The 22,398-nt window shown below is 34.9% G+C and overlaps 2 protein-coding genes across 3 annotated transcripts in view; one reads left to right on the forward strand and one right to left on the reverse strand.

Annotated features, from left to right (window-relative positions):
- Positions 1–997: 997 nt before the first annotated feature.
- LOC139940158 (flagellum-associated coiled-coil domain-containing protein 1-like) lies at positions 998–15,156 on the forward strand. 2 transcript variants are annotated; one of them, XM_071936446.1, is made up of 16 exons: positions 998–1,073; positions 1,305–1,402; positions 2,072–2,162; positions 2,625–2,716; positions 3,209–3,398; positions 3,717–3,844; positions 4,564–4,584; positions 7,218–7,433; positions 8,014–8,107; positions 8,609–8,768; positions 9,046–9,198; positions 9,598–9,701; positions 10,171–10,332; positions 10,458–10,567; positions 11,005–11,104; positions 11,405–15,156. In XM_071936446.1, the coding sequence occupies exons 3-16, from the start codon at positions 2,076–2,078 to the stop codon at positions 11,717–11,719; spliced, it is 1,932 nt and encodes a 643-aa protein (XP_071792547.1). In that variant the 5' UTR covers positions 998–1,073; positions 1,305–1,402; positions 2,072–2,075; the 3' UTR covers positions 11,720–15,156. The 2 variants fall into 2 exon arrangements, with proteins under 2 accessions (XP_071792547.1, XP_071792548.1); XM_071936447.1 differs by lacking the exon at positions 7,218–7,433 and having other exon boundaries at positions 1,007–1,402.
- A 3,585-nt stretch (positions 15,157–18,741) lies between these two features.
- The window catches only part of LOC139940159 (von Willebrand factor D and EGF domain-containing protein-like), an 82,890-nt gene continuing 79,233 nt past the window's right edge, over positions 18,742–22,398 (reverse strand). Inside the window, exons 30-31 of the mRNA XM_071936448.1 lie at positions 22,014–22,125; positions 18,742–20,825 (exon numbers count right to left, since the gene is read on the reverse strand). Coding sequence (XP_071792549.1) covers positions 20,789–20,825; positions 22,014–22,125 — 149 coding nt within the window. The 3' untranslated portion in view covers positions 18,742–20,788. The remainder of the gene's footprint in view (positions 20,826–22,013; positions 22,126–22,398) is intronic.

Raw genomic sequence — 22,398 nt, forward strand, 5'->3', positions numbered from 1 at the left:
TTGTGTGGGGGTGGGGGAATGGGGTGTGGTGGGGCAGGGAGTGGTTGGAGGAAGGGGATGTTGGCTTCCTGTAGAGCAAGGACTAGAACATGTTGTCGGGCATGAAAATAATTTTCGTCTCAGTTTTAGAATGTACATGTAAAACTTATTTATCAGTTATGTTTTGTTACCAAAACTTGTTAATACGTTTGTACATGCTAAAATAATTTTCGTCTCACTGAGACAATTATTTTGTTGTGACTTGTATCCATTTCTCAAAAACTACAGCGCCTCAGCAAGAAATATCAATGAAAACTTTCTACCATCATTAAATCAGTGGACATTTGTGTGTTGTGTCCTGCAAAAGTACCCAAATCTTTTAAAGGGAAGGTGCACGTTTGGTAACTACTCAAAACAAATATTAACTTAAAAACTGACTTGGTAACAAGCGCATTGGAGAGCTGTGGAAAACTACTCCCTCTGAAGTAATGTAGTTTTTGAGAAAGAGGTTTATTGCTCACTCAAATATTAAAAGACTTCTAGCCAGAAGTCTTTTATTCCTATCTGAAAGCACACAAATTCGTCCAACAAGGGTGTTTTTTCTTTCACCATTTTCTCGATGACCAATTGAGCCAAAATTTTCACAGGCTTGTTATTTTATGGTTATGATGGGATACACCAAGTGAGAACACTGGTATTTGATTGCATAAACAGGTACATGTACACTGAACTGAAATAACAATAATCGAACTGGAAAGTTGCTAAATCAAAGTTCACTGGTTCAAAGTTGATATAGATTAAAATTAACTTTGGACTCCCTTATCTTTCAAAGCCCCGCCTACCACCAAGTATCTCTTCCCAAAAAGTGTTAGTGCGCCCTCTGTTGACTCAAAGGAGTCAATCAATTAAATCTACGGTAGTACCTGTAATTCTGTAGTGTAAACGACGGCGCGTTGGAGATAGAGTAATGAGCACCAGCCTACCTGTATATGTTTATTCGTTACCGGGGTGTTACAGGTGGCAATCGATATTTGTACACTGAAATTATTGATCGCGATCGTTAGTGAAAACATTGGAACTACAGTGCTGGATGGGTGGGTTTATTATGTAAAAAATCAATATGATGACTTTAGAATTTTCTATGCAATTATGACAAAGAGGCTTCAAGGAACGCTCCTGGTCCTGAAATGTGAAACTTTGAAAGTTTATAGGTGATTGCAATGGGCTAAAATAAAAAACAAAACAGGTCTCGAGTCCGAAGTATTTTTGTATCTTGTCAACTTCCTTGTTTGTTGAGCGTTTTTTTTTTCCTGGTGGTGACAAAGTTTCTTCAAAGTTCCACGAGTCCAGTACTAGCTGCAGTCCCGGGTGAGACTGCTTGGATTCCATCTCATCATGCAAGGCTAACACAAGCACAGCACAGGTACCGTAAACTATTTATTTTGCTCTGTGAATTGATAAAAAATTCAAGTGGGACAAATATCTCTGCTGCCTGTTAGTGTTGAGATTATACAAAAATAAGAGGGGAACTGTAGCATATACCGTATTTTGTTAATGTAAGTTAGCAATAGCAATCACTAGCAGGCCTGTGGCTGTACTGCAGAACCCAGCCACGATTTTTTTTTCTCATTATTTTGAGGGGTTTGTAGCGGATGTTTGAAAAATTACAGTTGTTTGCCTTGTACGTCATTTGTACATCAATGTTAATTCAAGTATATAGTGCCTGAGTAACTGGGTATATGGCTATAAATAGTAGATTAAACTCTAAATTCTAACCCAGTTACATGCACCTGGCGCCCTGGCCATCACATCACAAAGGACGTCATCTTGTTATTTGAAGCTTAGTGTGCGTGCAAACTGTGTGATAACAATTTTCGCAACCCAATATCCACCCAAAGCTTAAAATACATAGACCAAAGGGTTACGATGAACCATAGGATAAATTTTTGCAAATCGCTCCATCTGCGTCGGTTACGCTCTTGGTTTAGAATCAAATCAATTTAATGTTATTATCTCAATCGATTTTTAGTCCAAGATAAACTGTTAAACTGTTGCATCATTTTTAATTTTGTTTCTCTTGTCTTATCTGTAGCATCATGAGTAACTTTAACATCACGGCTCCCAATGCGGGGAACTCGGCCATCTCTTTGGGAGGAGAATGGAGGAATCACGACAGAATGCAGGTGAGAATTATACAGATATGTGTCTTCACCATGAAAAGTTGATAAATCCTCCTTGGATACTGTAAAATTGCATTGCATGTTTTTTTTGTAAACACTGTTTGCATAACAGACTAGACAAATTTGACTTTTTTTCTCAGAATGAGTTTTGTCAATAACTGATTTTAAAAAAAATACATAGCTTTGCACAACCTGGGAATGGGAAATTATTTCAACAAGAAACTTGTATGTTTTTAAATTGACTGTTGGCAATGTGTAACAATGTTAGGTTCCTGACAAAAATGTACTTGGTTTTTTTAACTTACTGTTACTCACTGAAGACAAGTTTTTTTAATTCAGTGTCTAAAATGAAAACTTGTAGGTTTAGGTGGTTATGGTTACAATTTTTTGTTCACAATGTTACTTAATAATTCCCTGTGTTCAAAACTTAACCAAATTCTTGCAATTTCTCATTTTTCTCAACAGGCCAATAAATACAAGATGAGTGGCTTGGCAAACAGAGCGAAGAAGAAACCCAAAAGCAAGACTGGCGGCAAAGAGGACACAGGAAGACCTAAGTAAGTCATAAAAAAATATAAAAAAATTGAAGAATTTTAAATCTATTGAAATATTAAACCAACTTTTTTTGTGGGGTGTCGTGGCCGAGTGGTCTAGTTCAACAGACCCGAGCTCTGGTGTTGTCAGCAGCAGTGTATGGGTTTGATTCCCGGTCATGGCACTTGTGCTCTTGATCATAATTGCTTTGTAAAAAGTTGGAAAGGCAGTGCATTCTGCTCTACCAACCAGGCTCCTAGGCGTGGACACCCACGCCTACATCCTTACGGACTGTTTCAGCCCCTGTTGAAAGTTAATTTGGGTCAACAGCCCAAATCAGTTAAGAGTAGCCCTCCCCTTGAAGTGGCTGTCTGGCAATGTACAAAAAATGAGCTCAGATCAGTTAAGTGTAGGCCTTGATGTAGTTGTCTGGCCTATTGCAGAAGAAAAACCAGTCAAACAAGTCTTACAGTCTTGTTTCATTTCTCATCCAATTCCGTGTTTCTTTAAATTAGATCCGAACCCAGTTCCCAGCAGAGGCGTGGCTCCTCACCAGGCAGCCAAGCCCCATCAAGCAGTGCCCCACCCGGTGTCAAACAACGATGTGACAGAGTGTACGATGTTGAGCAAGAACCAGCAGCAAGAAAGAGTCTAGACAATCATCTCCCATTAAAGAAAACTCGAGCAGTGTCTAGAGACGAACAGGTGGGTGTTGCCATCTTGTATAATCTTGAAGTATTGTTTAACCCTCCTACATGTACTCCTTTTAACATCTTTTCGAGTGAGTTGATGAAATCATTCAACTGCACGGGTTGTGTATGATGGTGCAACTTAGCACTGAACTAACTGTGTTCATGCTTGAACAAACTTGATGCTTAAGGATGCACTTTCATAGTGCACACAGTAAACACAATAAACTAAGCACAACAAATTTGCTAAACAGAACAATTTTGGTATGGAGACACCTTTTACCTTAAAACTGTCAATTTGTGTTTGTTTGATTTTCATTTTTGTAATTTTCAGTCAGGAAGGCAGTACAAGTTGGGTGCCGGTATGGTGCTGACACGTGGACGAAGTAAAGTAGCAGTTACGATTAACACTGGCGAGGAGGAAGAAATTCCAAGGACTATCCCCAGAGCATCTTATCAAGGGTAAGCAGAATATGAACAAGTAGTAGTTGAGGATAGTGTGTGCATGGTGGCTAAGTCACCTCAGCCCAATGTCATAGAGCTGCCTAAGCAGAAATAGTGATGAACAATTTTCTACTAAGCAGAAATGAGCAGGATACCAGTCACACATTTTACATTAATCTGGTAAGCAAAATTTTGTTGTGCTAAGCTACTTTGTGTACTTCAGCAGCTCTTTGAAATTGGGCAAAGTGCCCAATGTCATAAAGCCTGTAAGCACAAAAACTTGCTAAGCAAAGAAAAACTTGCTTAGCAACAGTTTACCTGCAAACATACCATAGCGTTTACATTATTGCCACAGGTAATTTGATTTGATTTGAAATGGATAATTAAAAGCAAAGATTATCGCCGCCAAAGGCTTAATTGCAGTCCAATTACCAAAAGAAAAGAAAACCAAAATAACAAAGAGTTAAAAAAACAAGAAACCAATAAATAAAACCAATATAAAAAAAACACAGTGTTGCACTTATTTTCAAAGAAGCTGCTAAACAGCTTTTTGAAATTTTGCCCAGCTGTTGGTTCAAGACCATGAGCAAAGTACTTAAGATATAATTACTTCTCGTCATCCAGTGGCAATGGGTACCTGCAAGGGTACAGGGTGTTGTTTGGAATAGATACATGTAAGCAACCTCAGTGAGGAATTTCTCATTTGACTTAGTATCATTCTCTTTTTACTTCAACAGATCCTCTGTCGATCCGGAACGGTAAGCAGACAATCAATCATCTTCTCTTCTGCCACATTTTTTTGGCAATTCATAGAGGAACAATGTAGACTTATAAGAAATTTTAAAACATTTTTGATATGTACTTATTGATTTCATCCCCTTTGTTTATAAAAGTTTGTTTTGTCCACCGAGCTTCGTTTGACCACCTCAATCAAATTCTGATTATCGACACTAGCTGTTGCATTTTTATGTCACTCGCAAAAGCTTTTCACTTTATTGCAACAGTAATAATCTTATTATAGCAACGTGTTTCAACACATCACCAAGCGATTCATCCATTATTCATTGTGTGCACAACACACGTCATTCACTTTGTGTGCAGAATATCTCTCCTTGATTTTGTTTGAAAATCTTAAACATTTACACGACTCCATCACATGCTTTTCAAAATGTCTTATCATGGTTTTTCGTTCTTTCTTTTTCTTCATCGTAAAGGTTGTGACACACAAACACAAAACTCAGAAATTGGGGGAAAATAGTTGTACAAATTAATCTTATTACCTTTTTGTTATATTTTTTTATATAGACCAATAACTGATAACACTTAACTCGGTAAATAGCTCACTTATTATTAAGAAAAACAAGAAAAACAGTAATTTGTTTACTAAAAGTCATACTTTCATGTTAGTTTTAGAAAGTTTTTGTGGTGTTTTTAATGAAACTGGGTGGTGATGAAATTTGTAAAATACAATCATGCAATAACCAAATGTTGTACAAAGTTAAAAGGAAGGACATTTTTAAGGGGAACCTTTAAGAACAGGAGCATTTTGAAGGATGGTTTGACAAAGGTTATTGACTCGGCAAAGTCGCTCTGAACTCGGAAGGTAAAACAGCAGCTCCAAAAATCTGTTCTGTTGTGCATGCTTACTCCCTCTGGTATTAATCCACCATTTTCTGACAAAATTAAAATGGACTCTCAAGGCACAGTTGAGAATGAAAGCACAAGGCTGAATAACAGTTATATTTTTCTGTGGTATTCTTGACTTGATCTTCACCTTCGTGCTCTGCACTTGAAAATAACAAATTTCAGGATTTTTAGAAAATGTGCTTTGCTCTGTTGAAAAGATATTAACACTTAAACTTATGACTTAAGAAGTCAGAAAACGTAAAGGGAAAAAGGGAAGATCTGTTTGTGTTGTGAATTCTTGTTTTCACCCAATGAAGTTATTGAATTCAATTCAAGAAATTACACTTAATTTATTTAATTCCTATTCCATTGCACACCTTCAACTTTGTGTCACTAGGCTGCTGTTTTGCCTTCACGTACTTCTGTCTCTTTCATTATAAACAAAGTCATACACAGAAAGTTGCACTAAGTCACGATTTGTTGCTCGGATTTGTCAGCCTTTGTTACACCTTAATTGTCATTATTAGGCATGCCACTGTCATACAGCCTACATTCTTCTTAGTGGAATAACACACCAATGTAATGTGAGGTTTTTTTGTGAAATAATGATTTGAATCAACTTACAAAACACAAATGAGTCCATTTTATTTTTAAAGAAAGATGTGGATTGCCATTCATATAACTCTAACAAACTCACATAAAAAGTTGCTTAACTGCACTTCATATAACAACTTGATTCCACTCACATTTGTTAACAATAATAATTGTTAATTACAATAACCCTCAATTAATCTAACAAATAATAAGGTACCAATTTTTATCAATTGGAATAAGTTTTTATCATATGAAAAAGTTATTTTTTGCACACCATTTCTTTTATTCACACATAATATGCATTGGGTTGGTCTTGGCAGAAAGCTTGTTTTTGCTGTAGTTTGGGCTCTATTTGTATACATGTAGTCAACACTGTCTTCTCCTCTGATCTTGGTTACGACCAGAACCCAGAAGCCATTCTAATTAACCCTTGACCCTGTCTCCCAAAGTTCCCTCCCGTCATATCGAGTGCACTCTTAACAACATCTAACACAACATGGTAGTTCAACACCACTGTTAATTTGCCATAACTGTCCTAATAAAATTGTAACTTTCAGATTTTCAAATCTGCCAGATCCCAATTAGATTAAATTAGATTAGATTTTATTTGTCATGCCCAGCATGAAAATCACTTTCTCGATTTGCACATTAAAATACAGTTATTAAAAATAGCACAAAACATCCATGAACCGTAGACATTAAAAAAGCAACAATATAATAAAAATATCACAGTGCACAAATAAATAGTTTTAAAATACATCAGAATTAAAATATTATACATAAACTTTTTTAAACATATTTTGAACTTCCCAAAAATTATTACAATGTTCTTATTGCTATTTTATCCTAGTATGTATTTTGCTTTTCTAATTCCTAATATGTAACTAAAATTTTCTTCCTATTACTAAATATTGTTCTTATTGTTCTTTTTGCACTTTTGCTGTGTTTGTGTTTTGGTGTTGGGATCTCTGTTCTGGAATTCTTGAACTAACCCCGATGATCAACGCCACCGTGACGCCACGCTTCAACGGACTAACTTCCTCTGGGAAAAAATTACTTTCTAATCCTTTGAAATCCTTTGATTTATCTCCAAATTCCCTAAAATGTTCTCATGAAACTTTGTGTAACATTGTTCAATCAAAAACGGGTTTATATTTTCTAAAAATAAAAGGGTAAACATGTACTCCCTTTTCCGGCAACGAAACCCAGAAAATACTGACAATCAGACAAAACTTGAAAGACTTCTCCATCAGAGTTTAATGACGGGGGGTGTAGACCTATCTAATCTGTTCCCTGATGATGCCAATGATCACTATAGCCCGGCCGGCAATAGGGGGAGAAGCCCTCGATCGAACACGAGGGCATCATCGGCGTCGATGAGTTTACAGTAAGTGTGTGATTGTTGTGCGGGTGAGGAATAACATTTGTTCTTTTGGTTTTTCTTTAATTCTCTATTCATTCTTCTAAATCTGTGAAAATGGGAATCGGTTTCTTATTAACAATTTATAACTTTGGTAATTTTTATATGAAATCGGCAACAAGTTATTTTGGTTTCAAGTCTGCACAGAATAATTTATACCGTTTTCATACTACAGTCATATAATATGTTATTGAATGATAATTGCATTTATTCATTACTTTATTATGTTTTATATATTTATTTTTGTTTTGCTCTTTTTTTTTCTTCTTTTTTTTCCGAGGGGGTAGAGTGATCTGAAGGGAATAAAATGATGCTCCTGTTTTATGGCACTGCCCACATTGAAATTCTGCGCTTGCAGCCTGTACTATTATTCATTTTTTCAGAATTCCGTATGAATCAACAGAGTTATGAACTTGGGTTGTGGTGTTACCGAAAACTTAACATCAATAGCATGAAAGAGCCAGACTGTACAGGAGTGTTGGTAAAGTCACAAATGACAAACTCTGAAATCCTTGTTAATTTATTGATTTTGTTTCCATGGTAACAGGGAAGCTCTGATTGCCCAATTACAACAGCAGGTGTCTGACTTGACTTTGTTCTTAGAAGAGGAACGTTTGAATCACAAGGCAACGAAAGAAAAGGTAGGGTTCCAGACCTAGTATAGACGTTTATTATTTTCAATAAGGTTGTGCAGACTATTTAAATTAAGTTACTTTTAAAATACCTTAAGCAAAAAAAAGGAAATGATCTTTTAAAAAAAGACATTGGACAATTTTGTCAAAGACTGGTTTCCTCACTTGGTGTATCCCAACAAATGCATGAAATAAAAAAACTGGCAAAGTTTGACCCAATTGGCCATTAAAGTTGCAAGAAAAATGAACGAAAAGAAACCTTGTTGCACAAATTTGTGTGCTTTCAGATGCCTTGAATAGGTTTCAGGCCTGGAGTCTTTGAATATTTGAACGAGAAATTACTTCTTTCTCAAAAACTATGTTACTTCAGAGACGGCCGTTTTCTCACAATGTTTTTGTACTATCAACAGCTCTCCATTTCCAAGTAAGTTTTTATGCTACAATTATTGTGAGTAATTACACATAGTGTCCAGTGTTTTTAAACACCATCTTTCTATTTTATATCTTTAGTTGGCAAGTACACTGAAGGAGAAGTTACAAGACGTTGAGAGGAAACACATGGAGGAGCTAAGAGGTTTACAACAAGACCAAGACGACCAACTAGACATGATGAAACAGCTTCATGGCAAGGAGTTGGAACATCACAAGTCTGCCAGCAATGCTGTCCTTGGTCAGTACAATAAGCACCTAGAACAATCCTTCAAAAAAACACCTCCTGGTTTTGCTAAGTTTAATTGATTGGGTGCTGCACAACCACTTTACAAAATCTAAAATGACACTCCCAAAAATTAAGATTTTTGGGAGCACATTTTTCTTTGGAGTGACACAAGATTGTTTGTGTTAATTTTTTTTTTTTTTTTTTTCTTTAATAATCTTCGATGTCACTTGATCTTGCGTTTGCAAGATGACAAACATAAATTACTTTATTTTGTTAAATCCTCTCTCAGGGCGTATGAAGGGTGAGCTGGAGTTCCTACAGGGTGCCTTTGAGGCTTATAAAGGTACCCTTGTGCAGGATATGGAAGAGAAATGGGCTAAGAAAGAGAGCGATATGAAGATAAGATTCCAAGAGGATATGGACAAGGCGATACATGAGCAAAGTAAGTACCAAGAAGTACCAATGTTCTCATGGTCATATTTACATGATAAGACTTGACTCAGACAATCACACTTAATTTTTCAAACCAACCACTAGTTAACTTTTTGTCCTTGATCAAACTTGCTCAAAGTTAGTAATGTTTGAAGCTTTCTCCTGAAGATGAGCAGAGTATACTGTTTGAAATGTCGAGACCACAACGGCTCTTTACAGAGCCAATACTCCCTCAAAAGAGATTTATACATGGTTGTAATGGTTGGCAATACCTTGCTTAGTACTCTAATTCCACTCAACTCTTGGGCCTTTTTTAATATCTTCAGTAAAATATAATATGAAAAGGGAAATTAAATCTATCTGCTCATTTTCATCGATTCTAATGAATGGAATGATTTCAAAAATACAGGAACAGACCTTCTGGAGGATGCAATGCGAGAGAAGAAAAATATGAATCGAGAATTCCAACGACAAATCCAACTGATGAACAGAGACCACAAAAAGGAAATTGAGGTAAGAAATCAACCATTTTCTCCAACTGCAGCAAACGGCTTTAAGATTGGACCTGCTTTCACTCAAAAGAGAGGGTCAAACAAATGAAAGTTTCCAGTGTTTCATAGAATGTACAATTCTGCAGCAAGACCAAGTTTTTCTGTTTCTCAATAATTTTCCTGACATTTTTCCTAAAAAAAAAACAAGGCAAAATTCAACAGAATAGCGATATATCAAGGCATGTGGTGATGTTTATACATGAATGAAAAGTGCCTAATGGGTTGTGAGCTTTTCCCCAGCAAACTTGAATCCTTAGTGGTAATGGGAGATTTCCTTCCATTTTTCTTGAAAATGTGAATACTCATAACAAAATCCATTTGTTCATTAATGTATTCTTTATTAGTTCGCAAAAAGGGAAACTTCTCTTGTTGCATGAAACAGATAAATCATTGAGGTTGATTTATTCTGGTTTTATTTTTTGCTATCTCAGGGTATGATGAATCGATTCTCTAGTACCTCCGCTGATGTGGCTAATCTCAAGAGAGCGTTAGAGCAGCTGAAACGAGTCCAAACCCAACTCGACGAGAAGACGGACAAACTTGCCGTGACTGAAGATAATCTGAAATCCACACAACATGAACTTCAACAACTGGTAAGATTTATTGGATATTAGTGTGTCGTGGCTTGGTGATATCCTGCCCTGTAAGATGCTGTATCATGTTTTGGTCCGGAACACTAATTGTAGCTTCTCTTTTTTCTTTTTTTTCATATCAACAGAAAGTGCAGCTGTCCAATTACAAAGAGACGTTTCAAGATAAAGTGGATGAAGTTGATGATAAATATAAAGAGCGTATCCATCTATTGATGACTGAAAATGCTGAGCTAAGGTTGGTAGATAACAAGATGCTCAATTTTTTTTACTTGAAACTTTAACTTCAAAACTCTTCACTCTAAGTTCTTGTTTTTAGAGTGGCTTCTCTTTTCATTTGATTGAAATAATTCACATTTAGACCTTGCAAAGCTCGATTGAAATACTATACTGATAGAAAAAGTTTGTTGTAAGTATATTATTTCAATCAAGCTTTGTTTACATTTACTGGCAATGTTTACCACAGGTGTTTCTGGTTCATGTAGCAAGCAGCCCGTCCCTATGTTCACAGGTTTTCTCAGGCTTACGAGCTACAGTGATTAAGTTCACTTATGAGGCATAATTGGTTTTATTCCCAGAAATATATAATAAAAATAGTTTTGTAAAAGTTTCCAGCAAGTGGCAAGTTCTCTGTCTTGTCAATTTCTCATACAATTTGTACTGTTTGTTTCACAGACGGCGATATCTTCAGAAGTGTGATGAGTTGTTCACAGAGAAATCAGTGACTGAAGTCAAGAGAGTCGAGAAAGTTACCAATACAAAAGAACTAATGCAGGTATGGCAATTGAATTGTAATGCAGGTGTCCTTGCATCATTAAAAGCACTGGAAAGTAGTGGTAATTACTCAAGCTAATTGTTAGCAAAAAAACTTACTTGCCATGGTAACGAGCCATGGGGAGCTATTTATATTATAAAATATTGTGAGAAACAGCTCCCTCTAAAGTGAGGTAGTTTTTGATAAAGAGGTGGGGCTACTACTTTAGCTTTAGTTGATTTCTTCTCTCAGTGTTTAAATTCTTTTAATTTGATCACAATTTCTCTGAATCTTTCCCCTTCTTAATCCATCCTCTCACAGATGCTCGTCCATGTCAAGAATCGCTCCAACATCAATATCGCCTGCGCTGATCCATTGTCGGACAGCAAACCTCGTATCCCAATCCTACGCCCAGTCAGTGCGCCAGGCACCAAGCGGGAAGCTCTTAAAGCCTTCAGGAAAGCTGGAGAGACTGGTCATTTGAAATCAAGCTCGGACAGAAAAAGTCCGGTCAGAAGGCCACACACTACGTACGGTCAGAGAAAACTATCGACCTCGGACTCAAGCACCAATAGTGCCCAAGGTTCTTTGTTTATTCCGTTGGCAAGAGAGTCCCTTACAAATGGTTCATTTTGATTGCCTGTGAAAAAGGACTTCAGCAGGGAGGCTTCAGGACTTTACAAACACCAGTCTGTGTGCTTATAATGGACTTTGAAGGTAGGGTCATAGATTGGTAACTACCCAAAAAAGTTTATGACCATAAAAACTTACTTGGTGAGAAGTTTAGCAGCTGTTAATAGTAGAAACTATTCTGAGAAAAGGATTCCCTTCGGAGTGACACGGTTTAGACAGTTTGTCACCAAAAAGACTTTGGAATCTAAGAAACAATTCATGCATGAAGCTGTTTTCAGATATGAATCGTTTCTCAGATTTAAGAGGGTTGGTGTCCGTTCGTGTACTGTGGCCATAGACGTGGTTTGTACCAGAGGTCATTCGTTAAACATTGATGGAGGCTACGTTCGTGTGAGAATACAGTGACAGTTTTCTCAGCAAGGAGTTGGCATAGGTTTTGCCATGGTTTTGTCTTATATCACTAGTAAAGAGAGTACAAAGAAAGACACTAACTTCTTGCTTTACCTTGTGTGTTCTAAGGAAAATCCTATAGTTAGACAGGTACAGGTTAAGAATCTAATCCTTTCAAAACTCCGTCCAACCGTCCCTTCAAAATGTTCTTGAACGAAACATGGCTTTTTTCCTAGACAGTGCGCTAGTCTTTTTTAAAAGCTGTTTTTATCAATTGTATATAGCTGTATATATATCCCAACACCAAACAAAAATGTTTAGTATATAAAAATTATGTGAATAATGACTGAACTGGAGGCTAAGTTTCCTGGCTGACTTAACAAAGTCCATATTTTTCCGAGCTATGCAAATAGATTCTAATGTGTGACTGAAATGTACGCAATTCTTTTTTTTTTTTTTTTTTTTTTTTTTTTTTTTTTGCCATGTTTTATATTTTTCTATCAAGATAAGTTGGATACTTTTTAATGAATGAGTTTGTGTGATGTGGGTACATGGATAGTCCCTGTTGTCTTGATACAAGAGTGTTTTAAAGTTTCAAAACTGTGCCTTAAATTTTATCAAAGCGATGAGTAAAATTAGGGCTGCTTCTAAATTTGCATTTTTTTTTTCAATTGTAATGTCAAACATTTAAATGCTTTTTCTAGTTTTGATAAAATTGTACATTATTGTAAATCATGTAAAATGAAAATTGGGTTTTGAATCCGCTTAAGGCGAAAATGAGCAAGATATCAGTCACAAATAGAGCATGTAACATGGTAATTTGGCCGCTAACCTAAGGCTGGTAAGCATACTGTATGTGTGTAGCTTTTTTTCTGCTTAAGAAGCTCTATGAAACAGCCCTGGGGTGGATTTCACAAAGAGTTAGGACTCGTCTTATCTCGAGTTAGGACGAGTAACTCGTCCTAACTTAGGATTAATCTTTAGGTCTGTATGCTACAGTGCAGGGTTGGGACTCGTCCTAAGTCCTAAGATTAATCTTAAGTTAGGAAGAGTTTTGTGAAATCGACGGCTGGTTCGTCTCGGCTCAATGATGGGGAAACTTCTTGTAAAAATGTGAATAAATAATCAAATACTTTTACCAGTGTGCTCAATTTAAACATGTACCATCGTAACTTTATTATTATTTTTTTTTCTTTACAGCAACAAATTGAAAATACACATTATTGAAAGACAATTATTTGGTTAAAATAATATAAATTGAACAGGTAACATAAAATATAAAAATAATAAATATTAATGTGTTAGCACCTCGAGAAAGATTAATCATTTAATAATAATCAAATGACTAAATATATAATAATATTGAACCTTTTCAGCTACTTGTAAATTCGTCCTTGCACGACAATCTAAATTACTTGAGTGACCTTTGACCTCATCATCGCAATACTCTTTTGTAGTAATTGCGAGTAGAGGTTTGATTTTACAATGAAACAGTATTGCAACAAAATTGTTTGCATTTTAGCGGAACTTTACGTACTGCTGATAAATAATGCACCAGTGGTAATCTTGGCTTAACGAAGGCTAATTTATGCAAATTATGCGCATCAGTATTAATCAGGTTTGTTTTATTGATGAACAATTTGATAAACCATTGATTTCTGTTTAAAAATGACCATACAGCGAGACATGGTTTCTTTAACTCATTTCGTTGTTTCTAGTAAATCTCTTTTGAGAAGTGTTGTATAACCACCGATTCTTTTCAAAACCACCATTTCTCAAAAGAGATTTTACACATGGTGTCAGAGCAAACCTCACCTGACTATTTAAGTTTTGTTACTTGTTGGATAGTTTACAACGTTTAAACTCCTCTCATATTGTAATCCAGTTTGGTGGATATTTAATGTTGCTAAGATTTCAATGTAGCGGAGTAACAGGGTTAACGCGTACACAGTGACAAGGTCTTCTTGTTTCATTGTTATGTGTGCAATGGTTTTATGGTCACTATCTCATTTTGTTCAATGCTTTGTAGGACAGTGATTTGTCATCACAATCTAAGTTCATTCTGTTTCCACAAAGAATTCTAAAAACATTTATAGTAAAAAATAAAATTCTAAAATAACGTAAACTTCTAACATTTCTCTATAACTCTACCTGTTAATATACACAGGGGTCAATGTCAAAGAGCTAACAAGTTTGGCGAGAACAAACAATAATTATTTAGCGATGTTTTGTATCTTGCTTTTTATACCCAACACCCATGTGCAATAAGCACTGTACATCCAGAAACAATTCACAGGAATAGTACTCTGATGAGAATTGAATCTGCCATTGCCTAGCACTTGTATATTGGGTGCTTTTTCAAAATCTTTCTCACCAAAATAGCGGGCATGCTGACCGACAATCGCCACCATTCCAGAACAGATTTCTCACCACTATATACTAATGCCACTTGTTTGCCTAAAAAGGCCAGGAAAAATGTACCAGCCATTTTGCAACGTATCAGTATCATTTATCCAATCACAGGTGTTTTGCTAATCAATTAAGCATTGTTCACGCCATAAGTCCAAGCCTCGTGATTAGGGCTATGGCTATCGGATGCAGTTGCACTATTAAAGAATAGTCAGCAATCCGATCATAGCCACAGCCGAAGCCTTCCATTAGGTCATAGTGTAGCTCTTCAACATTGGTCCCCGTTTATAGCATTTTTAAAAAAAATCTCAATCACACATTTTGTTCAACTTAAAATAGTCCCAGTGGTAGTACAAGTACACTGGAAGCATAATGATTGCCATAGACATAGTTTTTTAGCACATCTGAAAGATATAATTACCACACCTTATAATTATTATTATTATTAATATTAGTTTACGTAATTAAAAGTCAATTTGTTTTGTTAATAGCAATAAAATAAAAATTACTTTTATCAGCAACTATTTAAATTGTTTACAAGTACACAATATATACAGGGAATAGCACAGAATATAAACACCCAATTAATGCCAACAGAAGGCAGTAAACATTTGCATTAAAAAAAAGAGAAATTCAATGTACATTTGCAGCAGCCTTTATTTGGTCATATTGAAGTAGTCGAATGAGTGTAGGTTTTTTGGGATGGTACATCATTGGTTATTACAATCATACAATCGAACAATCTATTTGTCAAATCTTTGACAATTTGATTGACAGTGTACATTTTGTAAAGCTGTTATAAAGCTGTTATAGCATATAAAGGCATTTCCATGTTTATTCCCGTCATTATCGGAATCAATGACAAAAATGCTGTTACTAGGTTAGTCCTGCATTTTGATTTAATTTTTGTAAAAAAATCACAAGGGGTAAGCCAAGCATTTTTATCAAATTTCGGTCAAAAATTAGATCAAAATCACAAGGGGGTAAGTCCAGCAATTTGATCACATTTTTGTCCAAAATTAATAAAAATCACAAGGGGTAAGTACAGCATTTTTATAGAATTCCGGTCAAAAATTGATAAAAATCACAAGGGGTAAGCCAAGCATTTTAATCAAAATTAAGGTCAAAAATTTGATAAAAATCACCGTAAGTCCAGCAATTTTATCATATTTTTGTCCAAAACTGATAAAAATCACAAGGGGAAGTTCGGCCAAAAATTGATAAAAATTGATTGTCAAATTGTCAAAAATTGATAAAAACTGCAAGGGGTAAGTCCAGCATTTTTATTGAATTTCAGTCAAAAGTTAAAAAAAATCGCAAGGGGTTAATTCAGCATTTTTATAGAATTTCGGTCAAAAATGGGAAAAATCACAAGGGGTAAGTCCAGCATTTTTATCAAAATTTTGTCAAACTGATAAAAATCACAAGGGGTAAGTCCAGCATTTTTATTGAAATCCAGTGAAAAATTGATAAAAATCACAAGGGGTAAGTCCAACATTTTTATTTAATTTCTGTCAAAACTGGAACATATCAAAAGGGGTAAGTCCAGCATTTTTATTGAATTTCGATCAAAAATTAAAACAAATCGCAAAGGGTAAATTCAGCATTTTTATAGAATTTCGGTCAAAAATGGGAAAGATAACAAGGGGTAAGTCCAGCATTTTTATCAAAATTTTGTCAAATTGATAAAAATCACAAGGGGTAAGTCCAACATTTTTATTTAATTTCTGATTTATTTCTGACAAAAATGCTGTTACTAGGTTAGTCCTGCATTTTGATTTAATTTTTGTTAAAAAATCACAAGGGGTAAGCCAAGCATTTTTATCAAATTTCGGTCAAAAATAAGATCAAAATCACAAGGGGGTAAGTCCAGCAATTTGATCACATTTTTTTCCAAAATTAATAAAAATCACAAGGGGTAAGTACAGCATTTTTATTGAATTCCGGTCAAAAATTGATAAAAATCACAAGGGGTAAGCCAAGCATTTTAATCAAAATTAAGGTCAAAAATTTGATAAAAATCACCGTAAGCCAGCAATTTTATCATATTTTTGTCCAAAATTTATAAAAATCACAAGGGGAAGTTCGGCCAAAAATTGATAAAAATTGATTGTCAAATTGTCAAAAATTGATAAAAACTGCAAGGGGTAAGTCCAGCATTTTTATTGAATTTCAGTCAAAAGTTAAAAAAAAATCGCAATTCAGCATTTTTATAGAATTTCGGTCTAAAATGGGAAAAATCACAAGGGGTAAGTCCAGCATTTTTATCAAAATTTTGTCAAACTGATAAAAATCACAAGGGGTAAGTCCAGCATTTATATTGAAATCCAGTGAAAAATTGATAAAAATCACAAGGGGTAAGTCCAACATTTTTATTTAATTTCTGTCAAAACTGGAACATATCAAAAGGGGTAAGTCCAGCGTTTTTATTGAATTTCGATCAAAAATTAAAAAAAATCGCAAAGGTTAAATTCAGCATTTTTATAGAATTTCGGTCAAAAATGGGAAAAATAACAAGGGGTAAGTCCAGCATTTTTATCAAAATTTTGTCAAATTGATAAAAATCACAAGGGGTAAGTCCAACATTTTTATTTAATTTCTGATTTATTTCTGACAAAAATGCTGTTACTAGGTTAGTCCTGCATTTTGATTTAATTTTTGTTAAAAAATCACAAGGGGTAAGCCAAGCATTTTTATCAAATTTCGGTCAAAAATAAGATCAAAATCACAAGGGGGTAAGTCCAGCAATTTGATCACATTTTTTTCCAAAATTAATAAAAATCACAAGGGGTAAGTACAGCATTTTTATTGAATTCCGGTCAAAAATTGATAAAAATCACAAGGGGTAAGCCAAGCATTTTAATCAAAATTAAGGTCAAAAATTTGATAAAAATCACCGTAAGCCAGCAATTTTATCATATTTTTGTCCAAAATTTATAAAAATCACAAGGGGAAGTTCGGCCAAAAATTGATAAAAATTGATTGTCAAATTGTCAAAAATTGATAAAAACTGCAAGGGGTAAGTCCAGCATTTTTATTGAATTTCAGTCAAAAGTTAAAAAAAAATCGCAATTCAGCATTTTTATAGAATTTCGGTCAAAAATGGGAAAAATCACAAGGGGTAAGTCCAGCATTTTTATCAAAATTTTGTCAAACTGATAAAAATCACAAGGGGTAAGTCCAGCATTTTTATTGAAATCCAGTGAAAAATTGATAAAAATCACAAGGGGTAAGTCCAACATTTTTATTTAATTTCTGTCAAAACTGGAACATATCAAAAGGGGTAAGTCCAGCGTTTTTATTGAATTTCGATCAAAAATTAAAAAAAATCGCAAAGGTTAAATTCAGCATTTTTATAGAATTTCGGTCAAAAATGGGAAAAATAACAAGGGGTAAGTCCAGCATTTTTATCAAAATTTTGTCAAATTGATAAAAATCACAAGGGGTAAGTCCAACATTTTTATTTAATTTCTGATTTATTTCTGACAAAAATGCTGTTACTAGGTTAGTCCTGCATTGTGATTTAATTTTTGTTAAAAAATCACAAGGGGTAAGCCAAGCATTTTTATCAAATTTCGGTCAAAAATAAGATCAAAATCACAAGGGGGTAAGTCCAGCAATTTGATCACATTTTTGTCCAAAATTAATAAAAATCACAAGGGGTAAGTACAGCATTTTTATTGAATTCCGGTCAAAAATTGATAAAAATCACAAGGGGTAAGCCAAGCATTTTAATCAAAATTAAGGTCAAAAAATTGATAAAAATCACCGTAAGCCAGCAATTTTATCATATTTTTGTCCAAAATTGATAAAAATCACAAGGGGAAGTTCGGCCAAAAATTGATAAAAATTGATTGTCAATTTGTCAAAAATTGATAAAAACTGCAAGGGGTAAGTCCAGCATTTTTATTGAATTTCAGTCAAAAGTTAAAAAAAATCGCAAGGGGTTAATTCAGCATTTTTATAGAATTTCGGTCAAAAATGGGAAAAATCACAAGGGGTAAGTCCAGCATTTTTATCAAAATTTTGTCAAATTGATAAAAATCACAAGGGGTAAGTCCAGCATTTTTATTGAAATCCAGTGAAAAATTGATAAAAATCACAAGGGGTAAGTCTAACATTTTTATTTAATTTCTGTCAAAACTGGAACATATCAAAAGGGGTAAGTCCAGCGTTTTTATTGAATTTCGATCAAAAATTAAAAAAAAATCGCAAGGGGTAAATTCAGCATTTTCATAGAATTTCGGTCAAAATGAGAAAAAACACACATTAGCATTTTTATCGGATTTCGGTCAAAAATTGATAAAAAACACAAGGGGTAAGTTCAGCAGTTTTATCGAATTTGGTAAAAAAATGATAAACACACAAGTTTTAAGTTCAGCATTTTTATCGAATTTAAGTCAAAACTGATGTAAATCACAAGGGGTAAGTCCAGCATTTTTATGTAATTTCGGTCAAAGGGTTAAGTCCACCTTTTTTTTCTTTTTTTGGTCAAAATTGATAAAAATCACAAGGGGTTGTAGTTCAGCAGTTTTATAGAATTTCGGTCGAAAATGGGAAAAATCACAAGCATTCTTTTCTGATTTCGGTCAAAAATTGATAAAATACACAAGGGGTAAGTTCAGCATTATTATCAAATTTCGGTCAAAATTTATGAAAATCACAAGGGGTAAGTCCAGCATTTTTATGGAATTTCGGTCAAAAATTGATAAAACTCACAGGGATAAGTCCAACTTTTTTTCCTATTTTGGTCAAAATTGATAAAAATCACAAGGGGTTGTAGTTCAGCATGTTTATAGAATTTCGGTCAAAAATGGGATAAATCACAAGGGGTAAGTCCAGCATGTTTATCGAATTTCGGTCAAAAATTGCTAAAAACACAAGGGGTAAGTTCAGGATTTTTATCAAATTTCAACGTTTTTTTGGTTTAAATCACAAGGGGTAAGTCAAGCATTTTCATCACATTTCGTTCAAAAATTGATAAAAATCACAAATGGTAAGTTTAGCATTTTTATAGAATTTCGGTCAAGAATGGGAAAAATCACAGAGGGTAAATCCAGCATTTTTATTGAATTTCGGTCAAAAATTTATAAACCTCGCAGCATTTTTATCAAATTTTGTTCAAAAATTGATAAAAATCACAAGGGTAAGTTCAGCATTTTTATCATATTTTGATCCAAAATGAGAAAACCACAAGGGGTAAGTCCTTTTTTGTTGTTTATTTTTTGTCAAAATTTGAAATCGAATTTCCATAGGACATGTGAACAAATAACAGCACTTTTTATCAAATTTCTGTCAAAACTGTAAATGTTTTTTTGATGTACCATACCAGTAAGTTTGGCTCGTTTAGTCATTGCTTTCTTTCAGATGAGATTAGAGTGACATATTTCTTACAATGATCAAAGGCACTATATCTCATTTTAATCTCACAGATTAAGTCATTGCATCCTATCCTTGAACCCTCATTTAGGTCAAACTGTTGAAGCCAAAGCTATCATATAGTAAAGGCTTCTCAATTTGGTGCAATTTGTCTTTTTCTTAACTCAATAATTGTGCAGCAACGTGAAGGGCAAGGATTGCATGCACTGACACGTTTGGAGATAGCTGGGGTGGATTTTACAAAGAGTTAGGACTAGTCTTTTTTCGAGTTAGGACCAGTTACTCATCCTAACCTAGGACTATCCATGCAATTTGTATATCTCCTAGTTAGGACTAGTCCTAACTCTTTGTGAAATCGACAAAATGGCACCTTTTTAAGTTTTGACACTGGATTCTGCACCATTCGTACATGGTCGACTATACATGTATGATGTGTAACTGTAACTACTCATACAATTATACGCGGTTGGCTTCATGACAAGAATGAATTCAGTCTTGTCTAGTAACAAGCAATTGATTTAGCCAGCCTGATGATCTTCCATCAACCAAATATCCATAGATCACATTTTTAAATAGCCCTGGACAACCTCCATAAAGTCCTTGTGATGTCCACTCCCATGATCAATCACAGAACCTGGATTGAGCTCCCTCCCCTACACTCCCCGTTAGAATTGCAAGTAGTCCGATAACAGCGTACCACCACTACCCAACATAAATGCAGTTTTGACACTCATATATACACACATTACAAGGTAGCATTACGTACCCTGATCTGATATTGAATATGTACACGCTTTCTTTGTTCCCTGTATAATACTGCAGTGCGATTTGTTTGTTTTTATTACACTTTGAAGCTGGCACCTAAGTTCATTGCTGGGTGAGATTGTCGATACCTCAAGATGCTGGCATGGAATCTAATCCTCTTTTAAATCTGAAAAGAAAGAAAATCAAAAGAGAAAAGTGAGCAAAAAATCATATTCAGATATTTAAATACTTTGTTCCATAAAAATTTGGGATTAACTTTGGAATGGAGGTCATTTAGAGATTAAATATTTCTAAATAATAAAAGCATATCAAGAATTGGTAGACAAGTTTTGTTGCAAATGTTTTTTGTTAAGTGTTGCTTACCAGCAAGAGCTGTTACGAGGACAACAACTCAAAACGGATATCTCAATTATTTTAGATATTCTTTGGAAATTCTTCAATGAAACAAATTCAAAAAGTCTCATTTAATTTATTCCGGTTGTGAAGCCAAGGACTTTCAGAAAAGCAAATTTAAGCTCTGTACTAGGCAAGAAACCAGTGAAAGAAGATAACGAAGGAAGTTTCAGTGTTAGATGTGGGAGGAAAAAACCCCAGAGAATTATTCCAGGGGGGGAACGCAGTCAGGTAGAGACTGAAAACCCAATGCACATAGTGCCCCCGGAGGGATTCAAACCGGAGTCCTAGAGGCAGAAGGGGGAAGCAAGATACCACTACGCCAACCCAGCCATACATTATTATGATCTACTTCTGTACTGCATTGAGACCTATACTGCTGCCTAGAGCTGAAAAGTAAGGTAAGATACCACTACGCCAACCTGGGGTTGATTTCACAAAGAGTTAGGACTAGTCCTAACTTCGGACTAGTCATAGGAGATATAAAAAAAGCATTGCTAGTCCTAAGTTAGGACGAGTAACTCGTCCTATTAATTTTTTTTTTTTTTACCCATACACCGATGTGTGTTAGCACTGTATACTCAGTACTTTCCCGAGTCCTGTGAAAAAATATCACAGGCATGTTACTTGAGTGGGATCGAACCCACGACCCTTGCAATTCTAGAGCAGTGTCTTACCAACTAGACTACTGAGGTTACCCGGTAGCTAGAGGCAGTTCGAATCCTATTATAAAAAAACCAAAATTAATATTCTTCATCCCGATGCAAATTTAACATCTTTTATAACTCGTCCTAACTCAAGATAAGACTACAGTCCTAACTCTTTGTGAAATTCAACCCCAGATCATCCAAGTTTTGGCCAATCATTTTAGTGTGTAAAAATTGGTGCAACACTGGGAGGTTGGACGTTGGACTGGGGTTGGGCTAGAAGATGAGTTCTGGAATGAGCAACGAGGAATTACCTTGAGTGTGATTGTCTACTCTGACATTGTGCGCCGGCATACCCCGGTCTACAGTGGCAAACATCAGCACCTATGCACTGGCCACCGTACATACATGGTCTCCTACAAACAGCTGTTGAGAAACAAACACAGAAAAACATAGTCATACCCTCATTATATCATCATTATTTTTATTATTCATGGTTTATTTATTAAAACACTGCAATACAGCGGCTAAAAGCCAAAATGTACAGTTTACAAAATAGTCATTAAAAACATTACTATTATATAAAAAAAAAAAATAAAAAAAATGAAATAGCAAATGTATAAACACACAGGCAACAAATTTGTGACAGTAAAACATTAAAGCCATTGGACCCTTTCGGTAAACAGTGTTGTCCAAGGC

Source organism: Asterias amurensis, chromosome 7 (genome assembly GCF_032118995.1).
Source record: "Asterias amurensis chromosome 7, ASM3211899v1".
NCBI classification, from domain to species: domain Eukaryota; kingdom Metazoa; phylum Echinodermata; class Asteroidea; order Forcipulatida; family Asteriidae; genus Asterias; species Asterias amurensis.

What these genes read in the sequence shown, in the direction of transcription:
- LOC139940158 (XM_071936446.1), top strand. Translation starts at nt 2,076, where the DNA reads ATGAGTAACTTTAACATCACGGCTCCCAATGCGGGGAACTCGGCCATC. An exon ending in GGAATCACGACAGAATGCAG is followed by an intron (nt 2,163 to 2,624) that starts GTGAGAATTATA and finishes TTTTCTCAACAG; the next exon opens with GCCAATAAATACAAGATGAG. An exon ending in TCCTCTGTCGATCCGGAACG is followed by an intron (nt 4,585 to 7,217) that starts GTAAGCAGACAA and finishes TAAAAATAAAAG; the next exon opens with GGTAAACATGTACTCCCTTT.